Raw genomic sequence first — 23,539 nt, forward strand, 5'->3', positions numbered from 1 at the left:
ACTCATTAAAAATAAAGCTTCTTTATCGCCATCTATGATTCCAAAAAGAACCCCATGGAACCTTTTCACTGCACAAAAGTTGCTTTATAGTTGAAAGGTTCTTCATAGGATTCAAATGTTCTTTAAAGAACTGTTCACTGAAAGGTTCTTTGAGGAACCAAAATGGTTCTTCTATGGCATTAATGGGACAACCCTGTGTGTAATATTCCCTCTATGAATCAATTTTACTTTTACTTTTAATTCATGTTTTACATCATGTTTACTTAATAGCTCAATACCCTACATAAATGTCCTGTTTGGTGATGTCTCAAATATCAGTATCATTATACTTTTTTATTTATACCATTGTACTGAATATTTACCATATTCATGGACTGTGGCGTTTACATGGTACTTATTAGATATCACCATGGTTTTACCATTAGGATATTTACATGGAATGATACATGGCCAAAACAATGTGTATTATTAGCAAAACTTTTCTGCAAATGTATTTACTTTATCTTCTGTTGTTTTATTTCCCAGTCAAGTGTGTTTGTTCCTGAAACGAGGAGCGACCCAGAACGATGGTGATGAGGATGGACATGACCCACTGAGCATAGCAGTTCAAGCGGCAAACGCTGACATAGTTACTCTGTAAGTTTAAAAGTTCCTATGTGCTTCTATATATTTACACTACCGTTCAAAAGTTTGGGGTCAGTATGATTTTTTGGTCACTCTTTATGCTACAACTCACTATTAACACTATTAAATACAACTTTTGCCTCAGTAAACTCCCAATTACTGCTTATTAATAGTTAGGGAGGTTGTTGTTAAGTTTAGGTATTAGGGATGTAGAATATGGTCAAGCAGAATTAGGCATTAATATGTGCTTTATAAGTACTAATAAAAGGCCAATATCCTAGTAATATGCATTTATTAGAAATTAATAATTTTATTCAACAAGGATGCATTAAATTGATCAAGAGTGACTGTAAATAATGTTGCAAAATATTTGTATTTCAAGTAAACGCTGTTGAACTATATATTTATCAAAGAATCCTGAAAAAAATGTATCATGGTTTCCACAAAAACATTAAGCAGCACAGCTGTTTTCAACACTGATAATAATAAGAAACTGTAATAATATTTGAAAGTTTTTACTATATTTTTTATCTTTGGTGAGCATAAGAGACCTTTTTCAATAACATTTTTAAAAATCTTACCGACCCAAAGTTTTGAATGGTAGTGTACATAAGAAATTGATTCCAAATCAAACCTCTTTTTTTTTTTTGTTCTCTCTCGACAGGTTACGTCTAGCACGTATGAACGAGGAGATGCGCGAGTCGGAGGGTCCGTTCGGTCAGCCAGGTCAATATTCTAGCAGCAGTCCCACAGAGCAGCAGTATAAGAAATGCATACAAGAGTTTATCTGTCTCAACATAGCAGAGTGCTAGAGAGCCCAGCGTAGCGCTTTCCCATCATTCCCACCTGCCATGTGTTTATCTGTAAAGATGGGCCAGTCTTGCTGGAAAGTTGGAGTTGTCATTACCTGGTCCAAGCTGGTTTAGGGGGTTGATCAGGCGAACTTCCAGCCCATGGGGCCAAGTTTAACCTATTAGACCATCTCGCTCAAACTGGTTAGGGCTGGTTATCCATATCCCAGAACTTGTTGACCCTTACTTTACATGCTGCAGATTTCAAACATTTCAAAGTTAGTCACATGATTGACTGGCCACCATAAGCCCCGTTTTTCACAGAAATTACCCGGAACAAATTGTCCCAGGAACTTTTTTCCCCCAGTCTTGTTGCTGTCTGCGTTTCCATCTTCATGGTACGTCTAAAGTACCATGAAGATTAGTCCGGTGATGTAGGACTGCGCACGACTTTCCAGCTCCCACTGGATTTCGTCCTCCGCATACAAGCTAAACAAAGCCTGAACCTCGTCGTCGGTCCATCTGTCATATTTTTTAAACTCCATTGTTGATTTGAATAGAGAACAACTGCACGCACCAACAGACTTTTAGGTTGAATTAAAATGTGTGTGTGAACTCAACCATTCAGCATGTCCAGCGCCCAAGTCCCACCCCAGAAAGTTCCTGAACTTTGAAAAAGTACTACCTCGCGAGCAGGGACATTTTACCCGGAACTTCATTTAGACCCCAGTTCCTGCGGTCGAAACTCACCGAGTACCACCCCAAAGTCCCTATTCCTGGGTAAAGTTCCTGTGGTGGAAACGCGACAATAGTTTGGCCTAGCAAACAGTGGTGCTACTCATTTCAAGACAGTTTTTCGTGTCATTCTTTATATTATGGAGGTTAGCTGTAGTTTTAGGTATTGGTCAAATACCAGATTCACAGACTATTGAAATCGCTGATCTTAAGCCGGACTCAGACAACAGGAGTTTTTAAATCCTAACCGATTGTGAAATCAGGTTGCATCACACACATGAGGAGAATCTTCTTTCAAATCTCAAACCTGCACACACTACAAGATATTCAAATATTCTTAAGGTTATCATGCTAGATTTAGCACCTAACGTGATCTCTGGGAAGCGGATGTAAACAAAATGGATTCAAAATGGCACCCTGCTGTAGACATTATATTATAAAGGCAGCCGTGTTGCCACATTTCGACCAGACGTTTCCTCCATCTCCGTTGTCCACCGGACCCGTACAGCTGCTGGTTGTTTCACAGTCACCATTTCAAAAGTTTGTCACTTCAGTCATTGGCTATTGTAGAAGCACTGACGGAAACATAGTCGTAATCATCCGATTTAAAAACATATTGTCGGGGCGGCCCCAATGTGCCCGCGAGCAGATAAACTCCTCACATTACCAGATAATCTGGGCCGAACATTGGAACCGACTGATGCCCTGGACGCATTTTTCGGGCATAAATCGCCCTGAAACTCCTGTAGTCTGAGCCCGGGTTTACAGAGCCCTTATCTAAACAGTTTGATGAACTAACCTTCAGAGTCGCTGCACTTTCACGCATCACTTACACTTCAAACAGTATTATACAGTATGTTAGGCAGTTGTCTATCTATTCTGACAGTGTTTTAGAGGCATTTTTGTACACATGGTTTGAACAGATCAGCCTCTTAAAACTGCTTTGTGCTTGCAAACGCATGAGGGAGAGTGGGATCAAAAACTGTGATTTATTATATGTCATAAATGTATAAAATGTCTAATCTACTAACTGAAAACGTGATTTTGTCGACTTAAATGCCACTGTTATGCACTTTTTATTAACTCCACTGTCGCTTTTGTTTGCTTTTATGGATGATGGTGTAGAAAATGCCTCAAACGGGATTTTTATGCTTTTATGAGTACCGCCCAGAGCAATAGTGCAGTGATACAATGCTTTTTTTTTTTTTATATTGTGGTAACAGATTGTATTTTTGTAACTTCTTATACTTGTGAATTTTACAGTTTGCAACCAAACTCAGTTTAGACACAAAAAACAAAATTGTCAATTCAATTACTGAGTTGTAAAATTAAAAAAATACAGATTAACAAGACACTACCGTTCAACGTTTGGGGTTAGTAGGATTTCATAATATTTTTGAAAATAAGTTTCTTAAGCTTATCAAGGCTGCATTTATTTGATTAAAAATGGTAAAATATTATTACAATTTAAAAGAACTGTTTTCTATTTGAATATATTGTAAAATGTAATTTATTCCTGTGATCAAAGCTGATTTTTCAGCATCATTACGCCAGTCTTCAGTGTCACATGATCCTTCAGAAATCCTTCTAATAGGCTGATTTGCTGCTCAAGACACATTAATTATTATTATTGTTGTTGAAAACAGTGGTGCTGCTTAATATTTTTTTGGGAAACGTTATACTTTTTTCAGGATTCTTCAATGAATATAAAGTTGTAAATAATAGCATTTATTCTAAATAAAAATATTTTGCAACATTTAAAAATCACTTTTGATTAATTTAATGCATCCTTGCTGAATAAAAGTAACAATTTCTTTCCAAAAAATCTTTCTGACCCCCAACCTTTTGAACGGTAGTGTATGTTGTTATAGAATAATGCAGTATTTTAATTTTTGTTTGTTCATTTCTGTTATCTTCAGCGCATTGATTGCTGTTGCTCTGGTCCGTTTGATTTCCTGCTGCTTTTTGCCCTTCATGAATCTGTGTGTGCGAATGAAATGTCATAATACGGTCTCAATTCCAAAGCTTCTGCTTTATAGTGGAGTGGATACTATAAAGCATGAGCATACTATTGGACGACGTCGTCAACCAGTTAACGTGATGTCATATATATATTTATACCTGGCAGTCATAAATATATTCATAAGACATGTTCTCATGGTGTGTCTTGATTATGTTATGTGTACTTTAACTCCAGATCTCAACCAAAGACCACAGACATGTTAGTGTATAAGGACCCTTTTTCCCAATGCAATCAAAAACATAGCACTTGTTGAGAGAAAATTCATTTGTAAATGTGTTATTTGTAGTTTCTGAACAGGCTATAATGCTGTGAAGTTGTTCCCCGACATGTTTTTGTCTCGCTGGCCCAGAAATCGTAGCACTTTCTGTTTAACGTTTTGTGAATATCGAAACAGTATGACTCCTGAAGCGGCGAACAACTGGACAACCAAAAGCATTTTATTCAAAATAAATAAGACGATGCACCAATATTTAAAAAAAATACCGTAGAACAAGATTTTTTCTAGATGGTGGCTGTAGCACATAACCTCTTCTACTGCTTGCTTTCATATTTCTGCTTTTCTTTTCATGTCGGTGTCATGCTGCGATTTTGTAAATGATGTCTGAATATTGTATAACTGAAGATTCTTGTGTAAATTAGAACCTCTGCAACTGTCCCCGCCCCCGCCCCTTTTGCTCTTCGTTTCTGCCCTTTTATCTGTCATTTCCTCCTAATCCCGAAAAGAATCACGACAATAAATGAAACGTGAATGAAGTACTAACTGCTTGTGCTTGGCTTTTCTTCTCCTGCCTCTTTCTTCTCTGTCTGCTGGAGTTAGTGTGCACTATTATATAACAGCCTGCATTAACACAACTCACTCAAAGTTTTTGAGGAAATTCCCTATTTTCTTCTGGGATGATTTTTTAAAACCCTCTAGTTCTGTTCTTATGTTCGGGGAGAGAGCCTGATCATTTACATTTAAAAATAGTAATATTCATTTTGAAATTAACATTTATTTTGCCTTTAAATTATTTTAATATGTTCCTCTGACTGAATCAAATAGAGCTCTTAGAATGTCAGAGTTAAAAATATATATTATATGTTAAATATATATAATATTAAATATACACTATCTTTCAAAAAATTGATGGTCGGTAAGATTTTTTTTAATGTTTTTTAAAGTAATGTCTTGCGCTCACCAAGGCTGGTTTTATTTGATTAAAAAAAAATCAAAACATTCTGTAATATTATAATGTTGTCCTATAATATTATTATAATTTAAAATATATGTTATCTATTCTAATTTTAAAATGTAAATTATTCCTGTGATGTCAAAGCTGAATTTTCAGCATCATTACTCCAGTCTTCAGTGTCACATGATCCTTCAGAAATCATTCTAATATGATGATTTGATGCTCAAGAAACATTTATTATTGATGATTATCAATGTTGAAAACAGTTGTTCTGCTTAAAATTTTGACCCTAACCCTAACATTTAGAAAATTAAATTAAATGAGCAATTTAATAAAAATATTACTGACCCCAAAATCGTAAACAATAGTGTATAATGTTGTTATTATTATTATTATTATTATTATTATTATTACTACTACTATCTGGTGGCGTCATATTGACTAATCGTGATTAACTGCATCTTGCATAAAAGTTTGCGCTTAATCGCATCTTGCATACGTTTATATATATATATATATATATATATATATATATATATATATATATATATATATATATATATATACACACACACACACACACATATATATGTATATACTGTATATTATATATTTACAAGCTTTTGTTAGATTCGATTAATCGCTATTAACCGATTTGATAAGTGCAATTCAATTGATTGCATTAACAGTTTTAAAACAATATATTTTCATTATAAATATTATTGTGTTAATTACCACATAAAATTGCTTAGTATCTCTGTTAGTAAAATAACTCATACCTCATTTTATAAAAACAAACGTGTTGACAAAAATGCACAACAGGTACATGGTTGACCCACAGACTGCTATTATAAGTTTAAAACTCAACAGAACTTCTATTTAAACTGAAATCTCTCTTTAAATGGTTCTCCTGCACTGGTCAGTACGCATGAGTACCCGTCCTGGGAAGACAGGGACAGTCTCCTCATTGTAAATCAAGCATGTGAAATTCACCGTTTGGCAATGTGTTCAAACCCACCCTTTTGTCCACTCCAAAGTTTCAGTTGTTGTCATGGTTACGAGACAGTACAAAGACCCTATGGCACAAAGATCTGGAGAAGGTTCATTTTGCTGGGGGTGCTTTATAGTGTCGTTTCTGTCCCTTAATTCTAAAGTGTGATGAAAACACTTATTGTAATAGACTTATTTGCCTTACTTTGCAATTCAGAGGCCTGCTTTTTGCATTAGTAAAGCTTTACTAAACTTCTAACATAAGATTAGACTATTTTAGCATCATTTTCAATTCTATGCAAAGCATATGAAAGCTTGTTTCCACCACAGAATAAAACGTAAAAGGTAACTATTGTAACTTTTCATGTCACAACTTTTTTCACACAATTGTGAGTTTATATCCTACAATTCTTAGAAAAAACTCATAATTGCGAGTTAAAAACTCAAAAGTAAGAATTTTAACTTCATATCTTGCAATTCTGACTATATTTCTCACAATTCTGAGTTTATAACTCGCAATTGTGACTTTTATCCTCAGAATTGTGACATAAACTCACGATTGTGTGAAAAGAGTCAGAATTTTAAGTATACTATATTTCTCAATTCTGAGAAAAAAGCTGGAATTGTGAGATACAGTGAGATTAAAAATATTATTGTGAGTTTTTATCTCACAATTCTGACTTTTTTCTTACAATTGCAAGTTTTTAACTCAACACTGTAAGGTATCAAAATAGAACAAATCCCCTATTATATCCCGTATTATAAAATAACATGACACTTCAAATAATGATTGTGTCGATTACATTGTTACAAATGACTGTTAAAAATGTATTTATCATTAAAGGATTAGTTCACTTCAAAATGAAAATATCCTGATATTTTACTCACCCCCATCTCATCCAAGATGTTCATGTCTTTCTTTCTTCAGTCGAAGAAATTACGTTTTTTGAGGAAAACATTCCAGGATTTTTCTCCACATCATAGACTTCCATGGCAACCAAAATGTTGAAGGTCCAAATCAATGCAGTTTCAAAGGAAGGGCTTCAGAGGCTCTGCGCGATCCCAGATGAGGAATAGGGTCTTATCTAGCCAAACCATCGGTCATTTAAAAAAGAAATTAATATACTTTATAACCTCAAATGCTCATCTTGTGCTGCTCTGAGACGGCCATGGATTGTGTAATCACACGGTAGACGTAGGTGGAAGTACCGTCCCAAGCAAACATGCGAGGACTAATACAAACACCCTTTATCAAAAACACTCCATCTTCACCTTAAAAATCGTCTGACATCGTTGTTTTACCTTTTTTTTGCTAAAGGACGTTTGTATTAGTCTTCGCACGAGTGCTTTGTAAACACGGGGGCGGTATTTCTGCCTAAGTCTAGTGTGACCTTTTCGACGTGAAACCTTGGCACGTCGCAGAGCAGCGCAAGATGAGCAATTTAGGTTAAAAAGTATATTTATTTTTATTTTAGATTTAAAATGGCCGATGATTTGGCTAGATAAGACCCTATTCCTCGTCTGGGATCGCGCAGAGCCTCTGAAGCCCTTCGAAGCGCTTTGAAACTGCATTGATTTGGACATTCAACATTTTGGTTGCCATAGAAATCAATGATGTGGAGAAAAATCCTGGAATGTTTTCCTCAAATAACTTAATTTCTTAAGAAAGACATGACATAAATCATTCATTCAAGAGATTCGTTCAAAAACGCTGATTCGTCCAGTAATGAAATAAGTGGAGTCTTTATGAGTGAGTCATTGAATCATTCATTCAACACATTTTTTAAAGATATTCATTCTAATTAATTAAATAGACTGCAACAATTAACATTTTGTCAGAACCTCTGGTAACTTGCATGTTATTTTATTTAGTTGTCTGTTCAGAATCGCCATTCTCACTGTATCCGGTATCATACAATTCAGACTTTTTTTCACCGAACTGTGAGATATCAACTCGTAATTGCAAGTTATAAAGTCCAAACTTGTGATTGTGAGATAAAAAGTCACAATTATCTTTTTGATTTTTTATTCTGTGGCTCCGTTCACTTTACAGCTGCATTTTAGGAGTATTGTATAGTCAAAATTAATGGTGTTTGCTCCCATTTTAGGTGACACCACATACCTGGATATTTTCCGTGAGTTTTCCCATATGGCATCCCACAATCCTGAGAAGCTGAAGCGGCGGAGCGTTCACTTCCGTCACTCCTTCAGGTAGCTGCATGATATCCGTTAGTTATCTGTTAGATAAATGCAAATATTGCTTGATAAATGCACACACATACAGTATAATTTAAATATAATTCTTCTCAATCTATTCTAGAGTATGAACGATCAACTCTGTTAAACTTTGGACACCAATCAAGCTGGAGCAGAAGACACTTTGACTAGCTGATATAATAAGTGTGATGGAGATGAGTGTGAAGGACTTGAAAAAAAAAAAGGTGGTCGTGTTGAATGTTTTTAATTATATTTTTTGTAACTTTATGGGGGTCAGCTGGACTTTACCCCCAATGTTTTGTGTTTGTTGTCTTCATTTGCATTCTTCTTTTTTAGCTATAGACAGTAACAGACATCAAAACAGCTACAATTTATGGTTACACGTCTGTTAAAACATATAATCAAAAGATCATGCATGAACGCTTTCCCATTTGACATTACATCTCAATACTATTACAAGTGTAACAGACTTTTTTTTTTATTTATACACTCTATTATAAAGCATATCCAGCACTGATTATTTTCTTTTCTTCTGTTTTTAATATAAATATTAAGGAAGTTGTTTTTGGAGAATCTGCAGTGATTTTGTCTGTTGCTGTAGTGATGAATGTACTGTTTTGTATTGATGAATGTACTGTTTTGTATTGACTATGCTGGTGTGGTCTATATGTTTTATCTGTACAGCCACTATAAATCATTGCAAATTCAAATGCATATATTGTATATTGTCTTTTTAGATGCAATTGATAATATAAAATTATGGTATTTTGTAAAAATGCAATTGTGTGGAAAATAAAAATCTCTCAAAAAAATCTGTTTTTAATTTTTTTATTTTTTAAATTGAATGAAAATTATGATTTTTATGTATATTAATCTGGGGTTTCGTGTATTTCTGCTGTAGACAAAATGAGCCATTAATACAGGACATTTGACGGACAAGACATCCCTCACCTTACATTCGCGTGTCCACATGAAGTAAACAATCGAGAAAGAATCGAGATTTCATCCATCCCGGGCGAATGAATCGTTCTTATGAGCCGGTTCTTCAGTGAATCTAAATGATTCAGTGCGATTCTCAAACGAATGACTCTTGTGAACCGGTTCTTTATAGTGAATTCAAAACACGTTGCGTTCAAAATGACGCACTATACACTATGCACTTATAAACTATGCACTTATAAACTACGTACTTATACACTATGTACCCAGCCGTGGAGAGTACGAATTTTATACGGTTATTTTGTCATTCAAGATCGGAGTCTGAAAGCCCCTCCCCCACCGCAACGTAATTAAAGCTGCGACAGTTGAGAAAAGAGAACATTCCACAGCTTTGTTTTTTAGGTTAATTAAGTGAATAATCGGTTTATTAAAAGTTTATGTTTTCTATTTGTTGTGTTCAGTGTGAACACACTACTCACGTGCTATTTAACTACAAAACGTTATATATTTATTAGTGCTTAAGTACACGAATTGTGACGCACCTATACAGTTCGTCAAGTGTAAACCGATTTCAGAACAAATGACTCTTGTGAGTCGGTTCTTTAGACTGATCACTTTCTGCTCGTGATATGTTCATATGACACGAGTAGTTAAATATGCACCTTTTGTATAAGTAATGTGCTATAGAAATACATTATTAATTAATTATTTTATTTGTTATATTTGTTCATCAAATCATTTTTAAGGATTGTTTGAAATTAGAAAGTTGGACCAATAATTTCATGTCAGTCTAACGCCAGACATTTATTTTGAAAAACAGCCCAACGCTTTCCAGAACTTTTATTTTCCATTTACATCATCACTTCCTTGTGTTGCGGCAGCCATATTGGCATGGGGGATAGATGACAATTTCACCTTAGCCGAAGAGCTACATTTTTGTTATTTTTGAAAGTTTATCAACGGCGCATTCACTCTGAAATAAAGGGATATCAATACATCCACCCAATTTGACCCTGGTCGATCCCGTGGAGGGCGTTGAAAGAGGTGAGGCGAAACCGTTAAAAAAATTCCCTTTCAGTGTCTGAGGCTGTGTTTTAAAACCTAGTGAACTATCTATATAGACAGCATCTGATGCTGCCATCATACCTTATAACTGAACGCGTCTGTGCCACCCAAAGATGCTGTCTAGGTAGGCAGCTAACTAGGATTTGAAATAGTCCATGTCTCCGTGTAAGCTCCCTGTTTACACGTAACGTTACTGTTGTTATTTAAACGTATTTAACGTTACATCTGTCTGTCACTGTTATTGTCTTATTTTTGTGTACAGTTGCTGACCACTCTGTAAACATGCTACTAACGTTACGTTGTTCTAAAAAGCACAACAGTTCTGGTCATTTGCTTAAATGTCTGCCGTTGTGTATTCAATTGTGTACAGTTAAGTGAAGACGATGTACTATATCCGTTTTCGACCATACACCCGTGTCAAGCTGCTTCCTTAATGACAATCATAACAATATTATGGTTGCAGTTCATGTCAACAAACATGATCTGAATAGTGTTGATGTATTTCCGTATGTAAGGTATAGCTTATTTTAAATATTATTTCACATTAGTGTCTTTTATGAAGACTAGGAAGTGTTCGGTTTGTATTGTGGGTAAGCTAACTGAGAGTGCCATGTGATTTCACAGATGAGCAACAACTTAAACAAGAGGGCCCCAACAACAGCAACACAGCGGTTAAAACAGGACTACCTCCGCATCAAGAAAGATCCAGTCCCGTATATCTGTGCTGAACCTCTGCCCTCAAACATCTTGGAATGGTACATTTGATTTCCTTCCAATCATGTATTACAATAGATTTTATTTTACGTGACTTCCTGTTTTTTTACTGGCTTGTGGTTTGAGTTTGGAGCTCTGTCAAGTTTGGCTGCTAATTCTGAAAGTGCCCTTATGCTTTTTCAGATATTATCTTTCGTGTAGTGTGTAATACAGCTGTTTTAAATGTAAAATGTCAACATGGATGTATTGTCTCCTAAAAGAAAGAACCGCCTGAAACGAGTCATCAGTAATTCCAGTCGTACTTCCTGCATTAATCTACGTAGGTTTGTAACAAATTTGCATAATGCCTATGGTTGTCATTGGCGCCAGGAACAACGTCAACTTTGCCCCGCTCTGTAACATTGTAGTTGTAGCTGAGGCCTGGAAGAGTTTGGTTTGTGTGTGTCGATATATATATCAGGAAGATGCTGTTTTCTACGCTGCGAAAGCAAATCCATACACCAGTCACAACAGACCGGGTCATCTGACCAATCAGAGCAGAGTAGGTTTGCGAGAAGTTGGGGTTTAGAGAAACTGAATGCTTAGGCCCCGATCACACACAACGCATTTTTGCAGCGAGAGGCGCCTCTTTTTAATAGATTTCTATTGGCAGAGAGCGTTATGTGCGCTGCTTATGCCCCCCAGGCGCCTCGCGTTTTAGAAGGAGCGCTCTGAGCGCCTGAAGTTGAAAAAAAAAATCAACTCAGAGCAGAAAAGTGCCCAACGTCATCACGTTTTTTTTTCTATTGTCCAATCGAATTAATGGAGAGGCGGGTCTTCCGTTGTGGCCACCGTTACCTTGATTAGACTGACAGGACCGCTGATTTGGGGGTTTCCTAGCAACATAAATAAAACCGCAGCGCACTGCTCTTTTCTAAACGAAAAAACGTCAACCTGAAAAACGCGTTCTGTGCGTTCACACCGCCGCCGGAGAGAGAGCCAAAATGGCTGGAATTCATTTATTTTCAATGGGAGCCAGAGGCGAGCTCCGGCAAGAGCGGTGTGGCGCGTCTTAGAAGATTTGGGACATCGCGGAGAGTTGAAATTAGGTCAACTTTATGGTAATGCGCAATGTCGTGGTTCATGATTCCAGAGAACGCTGTCCTGTAAACTTTGGTTCCAACCACATTAGTTCACAAGCCAAATGGAGGAGAGGTTGATCGTTGCGGTGGCAGGTGATAAGATAAGAAGGCGCGTAATGTCAAGTTCACACTGCCCGATTTTAGCCCCGATTTTGACTTGCCGTCAGGTTTTGGGAAATCGCCGACAAATGCCTGAAATCATAGGCAAATCGGTGCTTGAGCACGCGAGTGACAATCACGCAGTGTGAATGATCAAAGACGCGTTCAGAGAGAATCGCAGATGAGTCGCCAACGCCCGCGAGATATTTGGCATGCTAAATATCTGGACCTGTCGGCGATTCAAACTCCTGCTGTGTGAAATGAGTTCTGACTGAAAAATACATCTGCGATGACCGTCAGCCAATGAGAGAGCAAGATACAGGGCAGCGGGAGGTTCAGGGAGGAGTTATAGACCAGAATATCCGTATTTTCGCTCTTGAACGGTTGTTTTTCAGAGGGAATACAATTAATTTGCTCAAAACAACAGCCAATTGACCTATCGGTAAGCCCCGCCCCCCTTAGTTACTGTTGCTAACTCGGACAAACAAACAGAGTTGCTAACTGTCTTACAATGACAGCTGTCAGTGTGAAACCCTTATCCCAAGATGTTGTTGGACACAGAATGTAGCAGACCCCCTCCGATTGATAGCCAAACTTTACTGATGGTTTATGAAGTTTATTACATCGTTTTTCACAGCATAAGAAGTCTCATTCACAAACTCTCTCTCTCCGTTGCATTATCATTAACATACACAGCAAATTATACAAAAACACTCACAGTAAACAAACATACAGACCATATGCCTTTTCGGGGGTTGTAATAAACTGTAAACTTTGTATCTGCAAATCAACTCCGGTTAACTGCTAACGTTAGCTCTCCCTTTTACTGCCCGTAGACTATAATACCCATCAAAATAGGAGTCCCTCCTTAGTAAGACAGATAATGCAGACCTTAAACATATCTAAACTCACAGAAATATAAAATATACATATACAAAAACAAAGTAGACGATAAATCACAATAAAATCTGTGACATGTAGACCTTCATTTATGTGTTTTTGACCAACACTGTTAACGTTACATGACGTGACAACAGTTAGTTATTTAGGTTTGTATGTTAGCAGGGACTCACTAGCTTTAATCGTAACTTAATGAGAGTATAACAACCATAAAATCCTCTCAGGATACCTGGAATCAGTGTTACAGTACCCCAGGCACATCGTTTTACCATTTTTGTAGCATAAACACTATTAAACCGATGAGAGCTTCGGATTTTCCAATGTTTCTCTATGGCACTGAAACCTAAAGATGTCCGAGTTCCGGTCGTCATGCAACTGATACTCAACTGCCATTGGCTCATCTGCGTTCGAGGGGAGGGGCTTACCAATAGGTCACTTGCATTAATGCTGCACTTCAACCAGGACAGTTATTGTAATGTAGGCTGCAAACAAATTCATGTTAATGTTAATTAAAGACCAAGGCTATCAAACGTCTCCTATAAACTGCATGTTGAAATTAGACTAGTACTTAACCATGAACACAAAAGCCACACCACACAGATGGCTTTTAATTGGGTTATTTCGTTAGCAAACATTCAGCTATAATTGTTAAGTTCTTTCTATCGATCAGTTTTTTTTTTTTTTACTTTCACATTTAAAGGATTTCATGAGGTTAACTTATACGTTAGTAACGATAGACTGTAAAAAAATATGGATGTTGTGTCCGTGACACCACCCATAGGATTCTGAAGAGCTGTTTTGAAGCGTAAAGTAGGGACGAGCTTGTCAGCACGTCACTCCCGGATAATAGAAAATGGGCAAAGAGGCTTTATATAATGTAAACGAATGAGTTATAAAAAAAATTCACCCCCCTCACAGTTGTCATGAAGGGCAAAATTAGATATATAGACCAAAACCACAATTTGTACCAGGCTGTAAACATGTTTTTATCTGCTGTAAATTTCGCCATTTTAACATGGGACTCAATGAGATTCTGCTCCCTTCTGGAGCCTGTCCCTAGCGGCCAGTCGATGAATTGCAGTTTAAGTCACTTCCGTATTGGCTTCAAGAGAAAATGCGGGAGGTTGCTGCTTGGTTATAACCCTACTTGTGGTCAGTCAGCACAAATGCCGATCAACATGATTGTTTGCTTTGAAAAAAAAGACCAAGCATTCGATCTACATCCGCACGTCCACAGATCTTTCTAAAGCGTCGTTGGCAGGGCGGCCATAGCGAATTTTGACACTCTTGCCAGCGCCAGTGTGAACGCACAGTTAGTTCATCGCATCGTTTAAGATACTCTGAGAAAAGAGGTGTAGCTGCAATGTATATTGTGAGAAAATTCAAGTGTTTTTTTTTTTTTTCAGCTTGGATGCATGTAAACCTATTGTAGAAGACCTCAAAACAAAATTAGGAACCTTTAAAATTGCATAACCCTTCCTTATAATCGGTTTCACAATTCTTATTGTACTGAGCAGAATGAAGAATCTGCATCCATACAATGAGAGTGAATGGAGATGGATGCTTTTGAGCTCTTGAAGGGACAAAAAGAAAGAAAAAAACACCATTAAAAGTGGTCTATATTAATCAAAAAAATACATTCCAAGTCTTCTGAAGCTGCATGCTAGCTTTCTGTGAGGATTCAGACTGAAATTTGAGTGCACAACTTACATGGATATACTTTTATGGTGCTTATTTGTCCTGTTTGAAGCGTGTCAGCCCAATGACTGCCCCTATGCTTTCGCTGCATGTAAAAATTCTTCAAAACATTTGACAGGATTTTTATCACTTGTTATAGTGACTTTAGTAAGTGATAAAATATTTGTCTCTTATTGTACTTTAAAGATAGCCTGACAAGCCAGACCCACATCAAGATGTTGGGTCTGGAAACTCACCATTGGCAGGGCTCAATCCGAGGGGCGGAATAAACGGTTGTCTTTCAAATTCCCTCTGCACGCAATTGGATAGCGCCATAAGCGTCACAACCAACCAGAGCGAAGAAGAAGGTGAAGTCGAGCTAACGTTAGTTGATAGACTTTCGCCGTATCCTATCCGGTCGGCAAAACTTTGAACACATCATCTTTTCTTAAGAATGACTTCAGTGCCGTTCTTTGTTCTTTTCTCAAAGAAAAGCTTAACTCCAAGTCTTCCAGAATCGCAGCCAAAGCCGATTCGAAAGGCCGCTGTTTGTCAGCTTCTTTGTTTACGAGTAGCACACAGAACCTCCGCAACTCTGCCGTGACGTGCCGTCATTATGTTAAGCCCGCCCACAGACTCTTCACACGCTGTGATTGGCCTGACCAGAGTTTGGTTTTTCCAGCTCTCAGGTCTACCGAGAGTTGCTAGACTACACTCGCGGCAAAATAAATTTTCTGCCGCTAGGGTGCGTCTAGATTTCTAGGCTACTTTAAAGACTATCCCCTGGTTTCACATACCAGGGGCCGGTTGGATAAACTGCTTAGACTAGTCTTAAAAGTTAGTCGTCTATTTTTTTCTTCAATACTGTTCTTAACTTTTTAAAGACAGTTACATAAAAAGTTAGATTGGTCTAATTTGAATCAGAAAAGTAAGACTGATTACCTCTTGACTAATTACTAGTGTGTCAAATTAGCTCTTAAGACACAGTCTAAACATAATGGCTAAGTTTATGCAACTGGCCCCAGGGGCCGGTTGCATAAACCGTTAAGACTAGTCTTACAAGTTAGACATACATTTTTTTTCTTTAAGACTGTTCATAACCTTTTTAAAATCAGTTACATAAAAGCATAGACTGGCCTAATTTGATACGAAAAGTAAGACTGAATGCCACTTGCCTAACTGCTAGTGGCTCATACTAGATCTTAAGACACTGTCTTAACATAATGGCTTAGTTTATGCAACTGGCCCCAGGCTTAAGCCTAGTCCCAGAGTAAAATGCATGTTTGAGCTGTTTTAACTGAAAGCAACTTGCACTGACACATCTTAGTCTATTATTTTGTCTCAAGATGCACACCAGTAATGTTTTTTTTTCTCGGGCACATTTATAAAAGCTACTTAAATTCCCTAATTTAACTAAGGCCAAGTCCTGGCTTAATCTAAGCACTGTCTGAGAAACCGGGCCTTTATGTATTAATGGTTGTAATCAAATCACTCAGTCTAGATGCTATCATTTTTCCTTCTCTTTCAGGCATTATCTAGTACGTGGCCCTGAGAAAACGCCATATGAAGGTGATTTCCCCCTTTAATTTCACATTAGTGCTTCCCTTTTTTAAATTGTGCAATATCTGCTTCATTTTGACTTGTCTTGGTTTTTTAGGTGGTTACTACCATGGCAAACTGATTTTCCCACGGGAATTTCCCTTCAAACCACCGAGCATATACATGATCACACCCAACGGCAGATTTAAATGTAACACAAGGTAAGCAAAATGTATCTTTTCAAACTCAGACCTTTACTTAAGTGTGTAAACAGACAGCTAAAAGCTGTTCTGCATGACACGATTGTGAGTGCCTTATTGCTGCTATGAAATGTTTACTATATAATAAAAATCTTTCAGTAAAACATTATTTTATTGAGCAAACTCATGAAGTGCCATGGTCGTCCTCCGAGTTTAATAGTTCACCTCTATTGGTGTTGCACGTTTTTGCATGGTTTGCGCCCGACATCACGTACTGTCTGAGTAGGTACTTTTTTTAATGGTTGCAAATGTAGTATGCTCTATGTAGTGTGAATATAGGTAGTATGAATGACATTTGGACGTACCACATCCGCCATGTTATTACTGTCACATGACCTTCCAGCATGAGTTGCGTCACTTCACTTCCATTCACAAATCCTCTCCCGTGTCCCTCTATACTAGCATAGCATATAGATAAGTGATTAGCATGATAGCTTAGTTTATAAACACATTTGCACTTACCCTACATATATTCTCTGTCATCTTTAATGTGTTAAATTAAGTGTTAAATGTTCAAATATTTCAGTTATATATAAAACGTATTAATAATGTTCAATTATTCACTTAATAGGCTATATTATTATTTATTAATTAACAGTTAATCAAGTGTAAGAAATTACGTTCAGTTGGTTTTATTATGCACTATGCATTTTAAATTAATATCATTCGTATATACTTAGGATAATTATTTAACCAATTTCGAGGGAGGATCTGATTTGTCCTGACACTGGGTACTTTTTACCTACTGTTTTTCCAGTACTATGTATTCGGACATACTTCGATTTTGACGTACTGTTTTTCACATACTATATAGTAGGGGAAGTATTCTATTTTGGATGCAGCGATAGATGTCATAATAATTCTCATACACTCAAATCAGAAGAACAATATCATTCTTGGGTAATGACTAGCTTTCACTTTCTCTTTCAGGTTGTGTCTTTCCATCACAGATTTTCACCCTGACACGTGGAACCCTGCGTGGTCCGTGTCCACCATCTTAACCGGCCTCCTGAGCTTCATGGTTGAAAAAGGCCCGACTCTCGGCAGTATTGAAACCTCTGACTTCACAGTGAGTGTCACGCTGGTTTAAAATCACAGGGAAATGCTTTGAGCCATGTTCCTCCTCATGGTGTTTTTTATGTTATTATTATTTTATTATTTAACAGGGCTTTTCACACTGTGCCTTAACCCTTGGTTGTCATCGTTCTAAACACCGCTTTTAACCCCAGGTAAAGAAACGTTTCGATATCAAATGCTGACAGAAAACGTGACAATTTAAGTGAAGAAGAAACCGTTTCATCCTTACCTTTTATAGTCCGATGTATCCATTCAGTAGAAACGCAATAGTACAGTCGGCAATGCGAGGATGCAATGCTAGAGCTTTTATGTAAACAGGTCGCATGCTGCATTCATTCAATCAATGACACTGACCCTGCAAATATGCAAATAAAGTGTTAACCCAGTGTTTAGGAATGTACAATTTGAAACGTCAGCTTATCAATACCCAGGATTTATTGTTAACCCCGGCTAAATTATGAGCAGTTTGAAACGTGAAGCAAGATAACTCAGGATTCAGTTTACCTGGGGTTTAGAATGACCCGGGGTTAATTATTTCAAGTGTGAAAAGCCCTAAGGAATCCTTAACCAAGTGAATAAATAATTAAACATTTTTAATTTATTATTAATATTTATTACATAAAAGCCTTCAGCACTTACTTTTAATAATACTTTTATCAATACTTTTTTAGGATTGTGTAAATAATATTGTGCCTCATTCCGACCCTTTCCTTTTAAAACAATGCACTTTTCTCCTCCTTAAAGGTGCACTATGTAAAACATTTTCAGTAAAATATCCAAAAACCACTAGGCCAGTGTTTTATATATTTTGTTCAGTTGAGTACTTACAATATCTCAAATGTTTCTAACTATTTGTAAATCGTGATAAAATTGCTATTTTAACCAAGACCGGGTCTGCGATCAATTGTGTCATATCTGCGTTCCCCTCGGTTTCCGGTTTTATTTTGCAGAAAAGCTTTACTCTGACTGCAGTGTGCAACAAGTGTCATAGCAGCCGCCGAGCGAACGCAGTAACGTCATAACATCATTTTCAACACACCCAGATGTATCTAATATCTAAAACAGAGCTGCGTTACCTCATACTCATGACCGGAAAAGCGGAAATGCCGCCGGAAACTGTGGCATAATAAAAGTCCCGCTGCTTGCGAGGCGTGTGCTACGTTCATCTTATTAACAATCGCTCCAACGGTCTTGCTCAGCTCCACAACACTTGGTCCTGCTCTGCTTCATACTACAGAAACGTTAATAATCACATCCATGAACATGATTTCTGCCCGAGAGTCCTATCCCGATTCTTTTACACCAGCTGTGAGGTGAAGACCACATGTCCCAAGATTTTGTAGTTTGCGATAGCGATAATGATTACGTTCCGAGACGATAATGGTATAATTTTCCAAAAGCGTGCGTGCGTGCGTGCGTGCGTGCGTGCGTGCGTGCGTGCGTGCATACATAGTCACATGAACATTTCCAAAGACTATATATAGGAAGACGGTGAACTCCGATTACTTATAGAAAGTGAAACGTCCAATATGGCGAATAAGCCCCGCCTTCTAAGTGAAAGAGCCAATTGTTGATTAGTTAAGTCATCACGTCACTGCAGCTGCTGTTAGAAGCTCCGGTTGCTATAGAAACAGGCAGTGTTCTGAGACGCACGTTTAGGACTGTGCATGCGCATTAGCTTTGTCCAGGCTGAAAAATGCAGTTTATTTGTCATGATTCAAGCGTTTATCAACAAAATGTATGAGACCGTTGTTGTCAGATTTCATTGGTGATTTCAAATATGAAATTTAATCACAAGCTTGGCAAACAGTTTTGGAGAATTTAATGTTTCCCCATTCAAAGAGATAGGAGCTGCCCTGCATCCCGAAAGGCGTTTCAAAGATGTCCGCCGAGTGAAATGACATGTCTTAAAGGGACTTTGAAATGTCTGAAGAAAGTAAATGAGATCAGTTTTAATGCCGTGTTTGTTTGAATGTGTTGCCTGCAGAAAAGACAGTTGGCCTCCCAGAGTCTTGCGTTCAACATCAAGGACAAGGTCTTCTGTGAACTGTTTCCAGATGTTGTTGAAGTAAGTATTGGTGCCAGACTTCCTCACAGATACCTCATTCTTTCAACAAATGTATTAATACTTGATCCTGTTCGTCCCCCATCAAACAGGAAATCAAGCAGAAGCAGCGAATGCAGGAAGAGCTCAGGTCTCGCTCACAGGCGCTGCCCCTCCCCGACGTGGTGCCGGATGGCGAAGCCCACCACGCGCAAAACGGGCACCTGCCCCTAAACGGGCACTTGCCCCCGGGTGCGGCACACCCGCCCGACCTCCAGCAGGTCAACCGTAACCATGGACTCCTGGGTGGAGCGCTCGCTAATTTGTTCGTCATTGTAGGCTTCGCCGCTTTCGCCTACACGGTCAAGTATGTTCTGCGGAGCATCGCGCAGGAATGAATCGCCCAATGAGAACCATCGACAGGAGGGACGAAAGGCTGGTGCTGTTCTCACGACCAAATAAAACGAAGCAGTGTCCCGTTAATGAAATTGAGAGCTTGGTGATTTCCTCCATAGTGGTGACAACCAGATCTCGTGTAACACGGCCACTTAAAGGTCAAGGTCACATGAAAAAATGGCTTTATTCATGTAAGGAAATTTTAAAAAAGCAAATTTTCTACCTTACACAGTTCCCAAAGGAAGCCAACTTTGTGTGACTGTGTAATTAATCAGAGTGGGCTTTTTTTTTAGGGCCTGAAACAGCATTTGTTTAGTTTTTTTTATGTTCCTCAATGATCTGTAAGATTTTAAAATCTGCATATATAGGATGCTGGGTTTTTATGTGACGATTTAAAGAGAAAAAGTCCAATCATTCCTTAAAAACAAAAGAAAGGAAAAACAGTTCTGATGTGTGTCGCACAATTTATTGCTGTGACGAAAATCCCAGAGTATTTTATGTAACGGAAATGGCTCGACTGTAACATGCTTTACCGATGGAAACTTGTTCTTAAACGCATTTGTGCTCGCTTGCGCTACGCCAACCGCAACAACCAGTTAGGCCAAGAAAGAAGCGGTGTGAAATGAATTATTTGTCTTCTGTTTGTCTGTGATGCGGCGCTCCAAGTGTATATTAACTTTCTTTCAGAGGGAGTCACTGTTGGCTGAAAGAAAAGCATATGAACTCATTTATTTTTCAGGCCATGTAACACTATAAATTGTTTTTGTGCAATATGTTGGGTTGTCAGCACTATTTGGCTTTCACGATACACAGCACTTCTTTAGTTTCCAAGGGTTGTGATTTATGCAATAATTCTTAATAAATTGAAAAATCCATTTAATTCTTCTTATAAACATAGGCAAGCGGATATGCATTAAGTTCGTACATTTCCTGTTGTACCGTAAGATCTTTGGTCGTGTTTATTAGGAAAAATACCTCGAGTTGCACAAATAATTCATAATGAAGTTTTGCAAGTCAAAAGTATAGTTTGCTGAGACCTACCTGCACCGCGAAACATCTCTTCCTGGGTCAGAGCGGTTGTGTCGCTGCTCATTCTGACTCGGGAGTGAATTAATGCTCTCATTGCCCCAGTATGTTCTGGTCTTCGCCCAATTCAAGTGTTCTGATGTCCCAATACTAGCAGTAATACTTTTTTCAGCACCTCCATGAACACTGTTGATCGATATCCTTTCCTTTAGAGGGGCGTGTAATCAGAGATAGTCATGTTGTGTTTACATTTTGAATAAATAATATTCTATTAAAGAAAACGGTTGTTCATGTGTGATTCAACGCCACTTCTTGCCTCGTTGCATTTGATGAAAGCGAGTGATGCAATGTCAGCTGTCAACAACCAGGAGGACGGTACTTGCCTGACTGCATTGTGCCAAGTGTAAAGTTTGGTGTGGGGTTGTTTTTCAGGGGTTAGGCTTGGCCTCTTAGTTCCAGTGAAAGGGACTCTTAATGCGTCAGCACACCAAGACATTTTGGACAATTTCATGCTCCCAACTTTGTGGGAACAGTTTGGGGATGGCCCCTTCCGGTTCCAACATGACTGCGCACCAGTGCACAAAGCAAGGTCCATAAAGTAATAGGATCAGCAAGTTTGGTGTGGAGGAATCCTGACCTCAACCTGATAGAACACCTCTGGGATGAATTAGAGCTGAGCCAGGCCTTCTCGTCCAACATCAGTGCCTGACCTCACAAATGCGCTTCTAGAAGAATGGTCAGAAATTCCCATAAACACTCCTAAACCTTGTGGAAAGCCTTCTCAGAAGAGTTGAAGCTGCAAAGGGTGGGACAACTCTCTCTCTACATATACCAATCAGCATAACATTATGATTTAATATCCTAATATTGTGGTGTAATATAGATATATATATATATATATATATATATATATATATATATATATATATATATATATATATATATATATATATATATAGTGTTGTAGTCAAGACCACCCAGGGGCGCAGCTAAGGGGGGGAAAGTTAGGACGATTCTAAGGGCCCACACACTTTTGGGGCCCCCAGAGTTTGGTTTTATTAGTAGTAACAGTACTAGTAGTAATCTATTATAAATGTATAATCTACCAAAGAGTTACAAATATAAAAAAATTGTCATTTCCGGCAAAATCCAGCAAAACGCTCCACTCATGAACTGCTCACGCTCAAATCCCACTCCGACATGAAATTTCTCTGTGCTATAATTGTTGCAGCCATTAAGGTATTAATTTTTTATATTTATGTTTAAATATTATGTTGTTTTTTTATGTCTATGTTGTCAATCTGTCGATCTATGTCGATTATGAAAAGTGAACAGCATGAGATAGGACACATCATAAGATGAATGGAGTTGATCAGACATGATTGTGACCACTTCATTAAGTTTTATTTTGTATAAATTGTATCTTAATTTTAATCAATGTTTCATCAGCCAATTGGGGCATTCTAGGTTGAGCGAGCGGAGCTTAATTGGTCAGTATTATTAAATTGCAGACAAAGATTTTGGATAGCTAGGTTGGTGTGGTAGAGGGCCCAACATCATATTCTTTCATAGGGCCCAAAATTGCTAGCGGCGCCCCTGAGACCACCTAATCCAAGACCAGGGTGAGACCTAGTCAAGACCAGACCAGCACTCCTTAAATTCTTAAAGATCCACATTAGCACCTGAGAAATTACTTATTCTAATTATAATAATTAAAATAAGACACTATAGACACTGTTACCAGTCAAATGAAATCATTAACAACAAAATTAATCTTTGCACTGCAGAGGTGGTAGAGAAGATGCATCTGAATTGGTAAATTACAAATGCATAAATAATGTTGAGAACGATGTTAAAAAATATATATTGAATGCTTGTATAAAAGCAATATGTTTGCAGTCGCAGTCATGATCAAATGTGTGGAAACAGCTCTCTTGATGTTGTGATATTGCTTAATTATATCACGCTATAAAAATCCAGATCTCATTCAAATACTTTTCATGCAATATCTTGAATTTTGGTGACATTTTTGACCTTCATTAATTTCTGACCCAGCACAATAAATAAATCAAATTAGAAATAAGTAAAAAAAAAAAAAAAAAAAAAAAAAAATATATATATATATATATA

The 23,539-nt window shown here is 37.6% G+C and overlaps 2 protein-coding genes across 2 annotated transcripts in view; both read left to right on the forward strand.

The window, feature by feature from the left end:
* acap3a (ArfGAP with coiled-coil, ankyrin repeat and PH domains 3a) overlaps positions 1–8,550 on the forward strand; it is a gene marked incomplete at its 3' end in the record, with an annotated part of 96,635 nt that extends 88,085 nt beyond the window's left edge. Inside the window, exons 22-24 of the mRNA XM_079802550.1 lie at positions 526–636; positions 1,289–1,350; positions 8,444–8,550. Coding sequence (XP_079658676.1) covers positions 526–636; positions 1,289–1,350; positions 8,444–8,550 — 280 coding nt within the window. The remainder of the gene's footprint in view (positions 1–525; positions 637–1,288; positions 1,351–8,443) is intronic.
* Positions 8,551–10,340: 1,790 nt separating this feature from the next.
* ube2j2 (ubiquitin-conjugating enzyme E2, J2) lies at positions 10,341–21,706 on the forward strand. The gene is made up of 7 exons (XM_079802310.1): positions 10,341–10,535; positions 11,181–11,311; positions 16,596–16,636; positions 16,725–16,827; positions 17,797–17,935; positions 19,931–20,011; positions 20,101–21,706. The coding sequence occupies exons 2-7, from the start codon at positions 11,181–11,183 to the stop codon at positions 20,383–20,385; spliced, it is 780 nt and encodes a 259-aa protein (XP_079658436.1). The 5' UTR covers positions 10,341–10,535; the 3' UTR covers positions 20,386–21,706.
* Positions 21,707–23,539: the final 1,833 nt, after the last annotated feature.

The sequence above is a fragment of the Gobio gobio genome (genome assembly GCF_949357685.1).
Source record: "Gobio gobio genome assembly, chromosome: 21".
NCBI classification, from domain to species: domain Eukaryota; kingdom Metazoa; phylum Chordata; class Actinopteri; order Cypriniformes; family Gobionidae; genus Gobio; species Gobio gobio.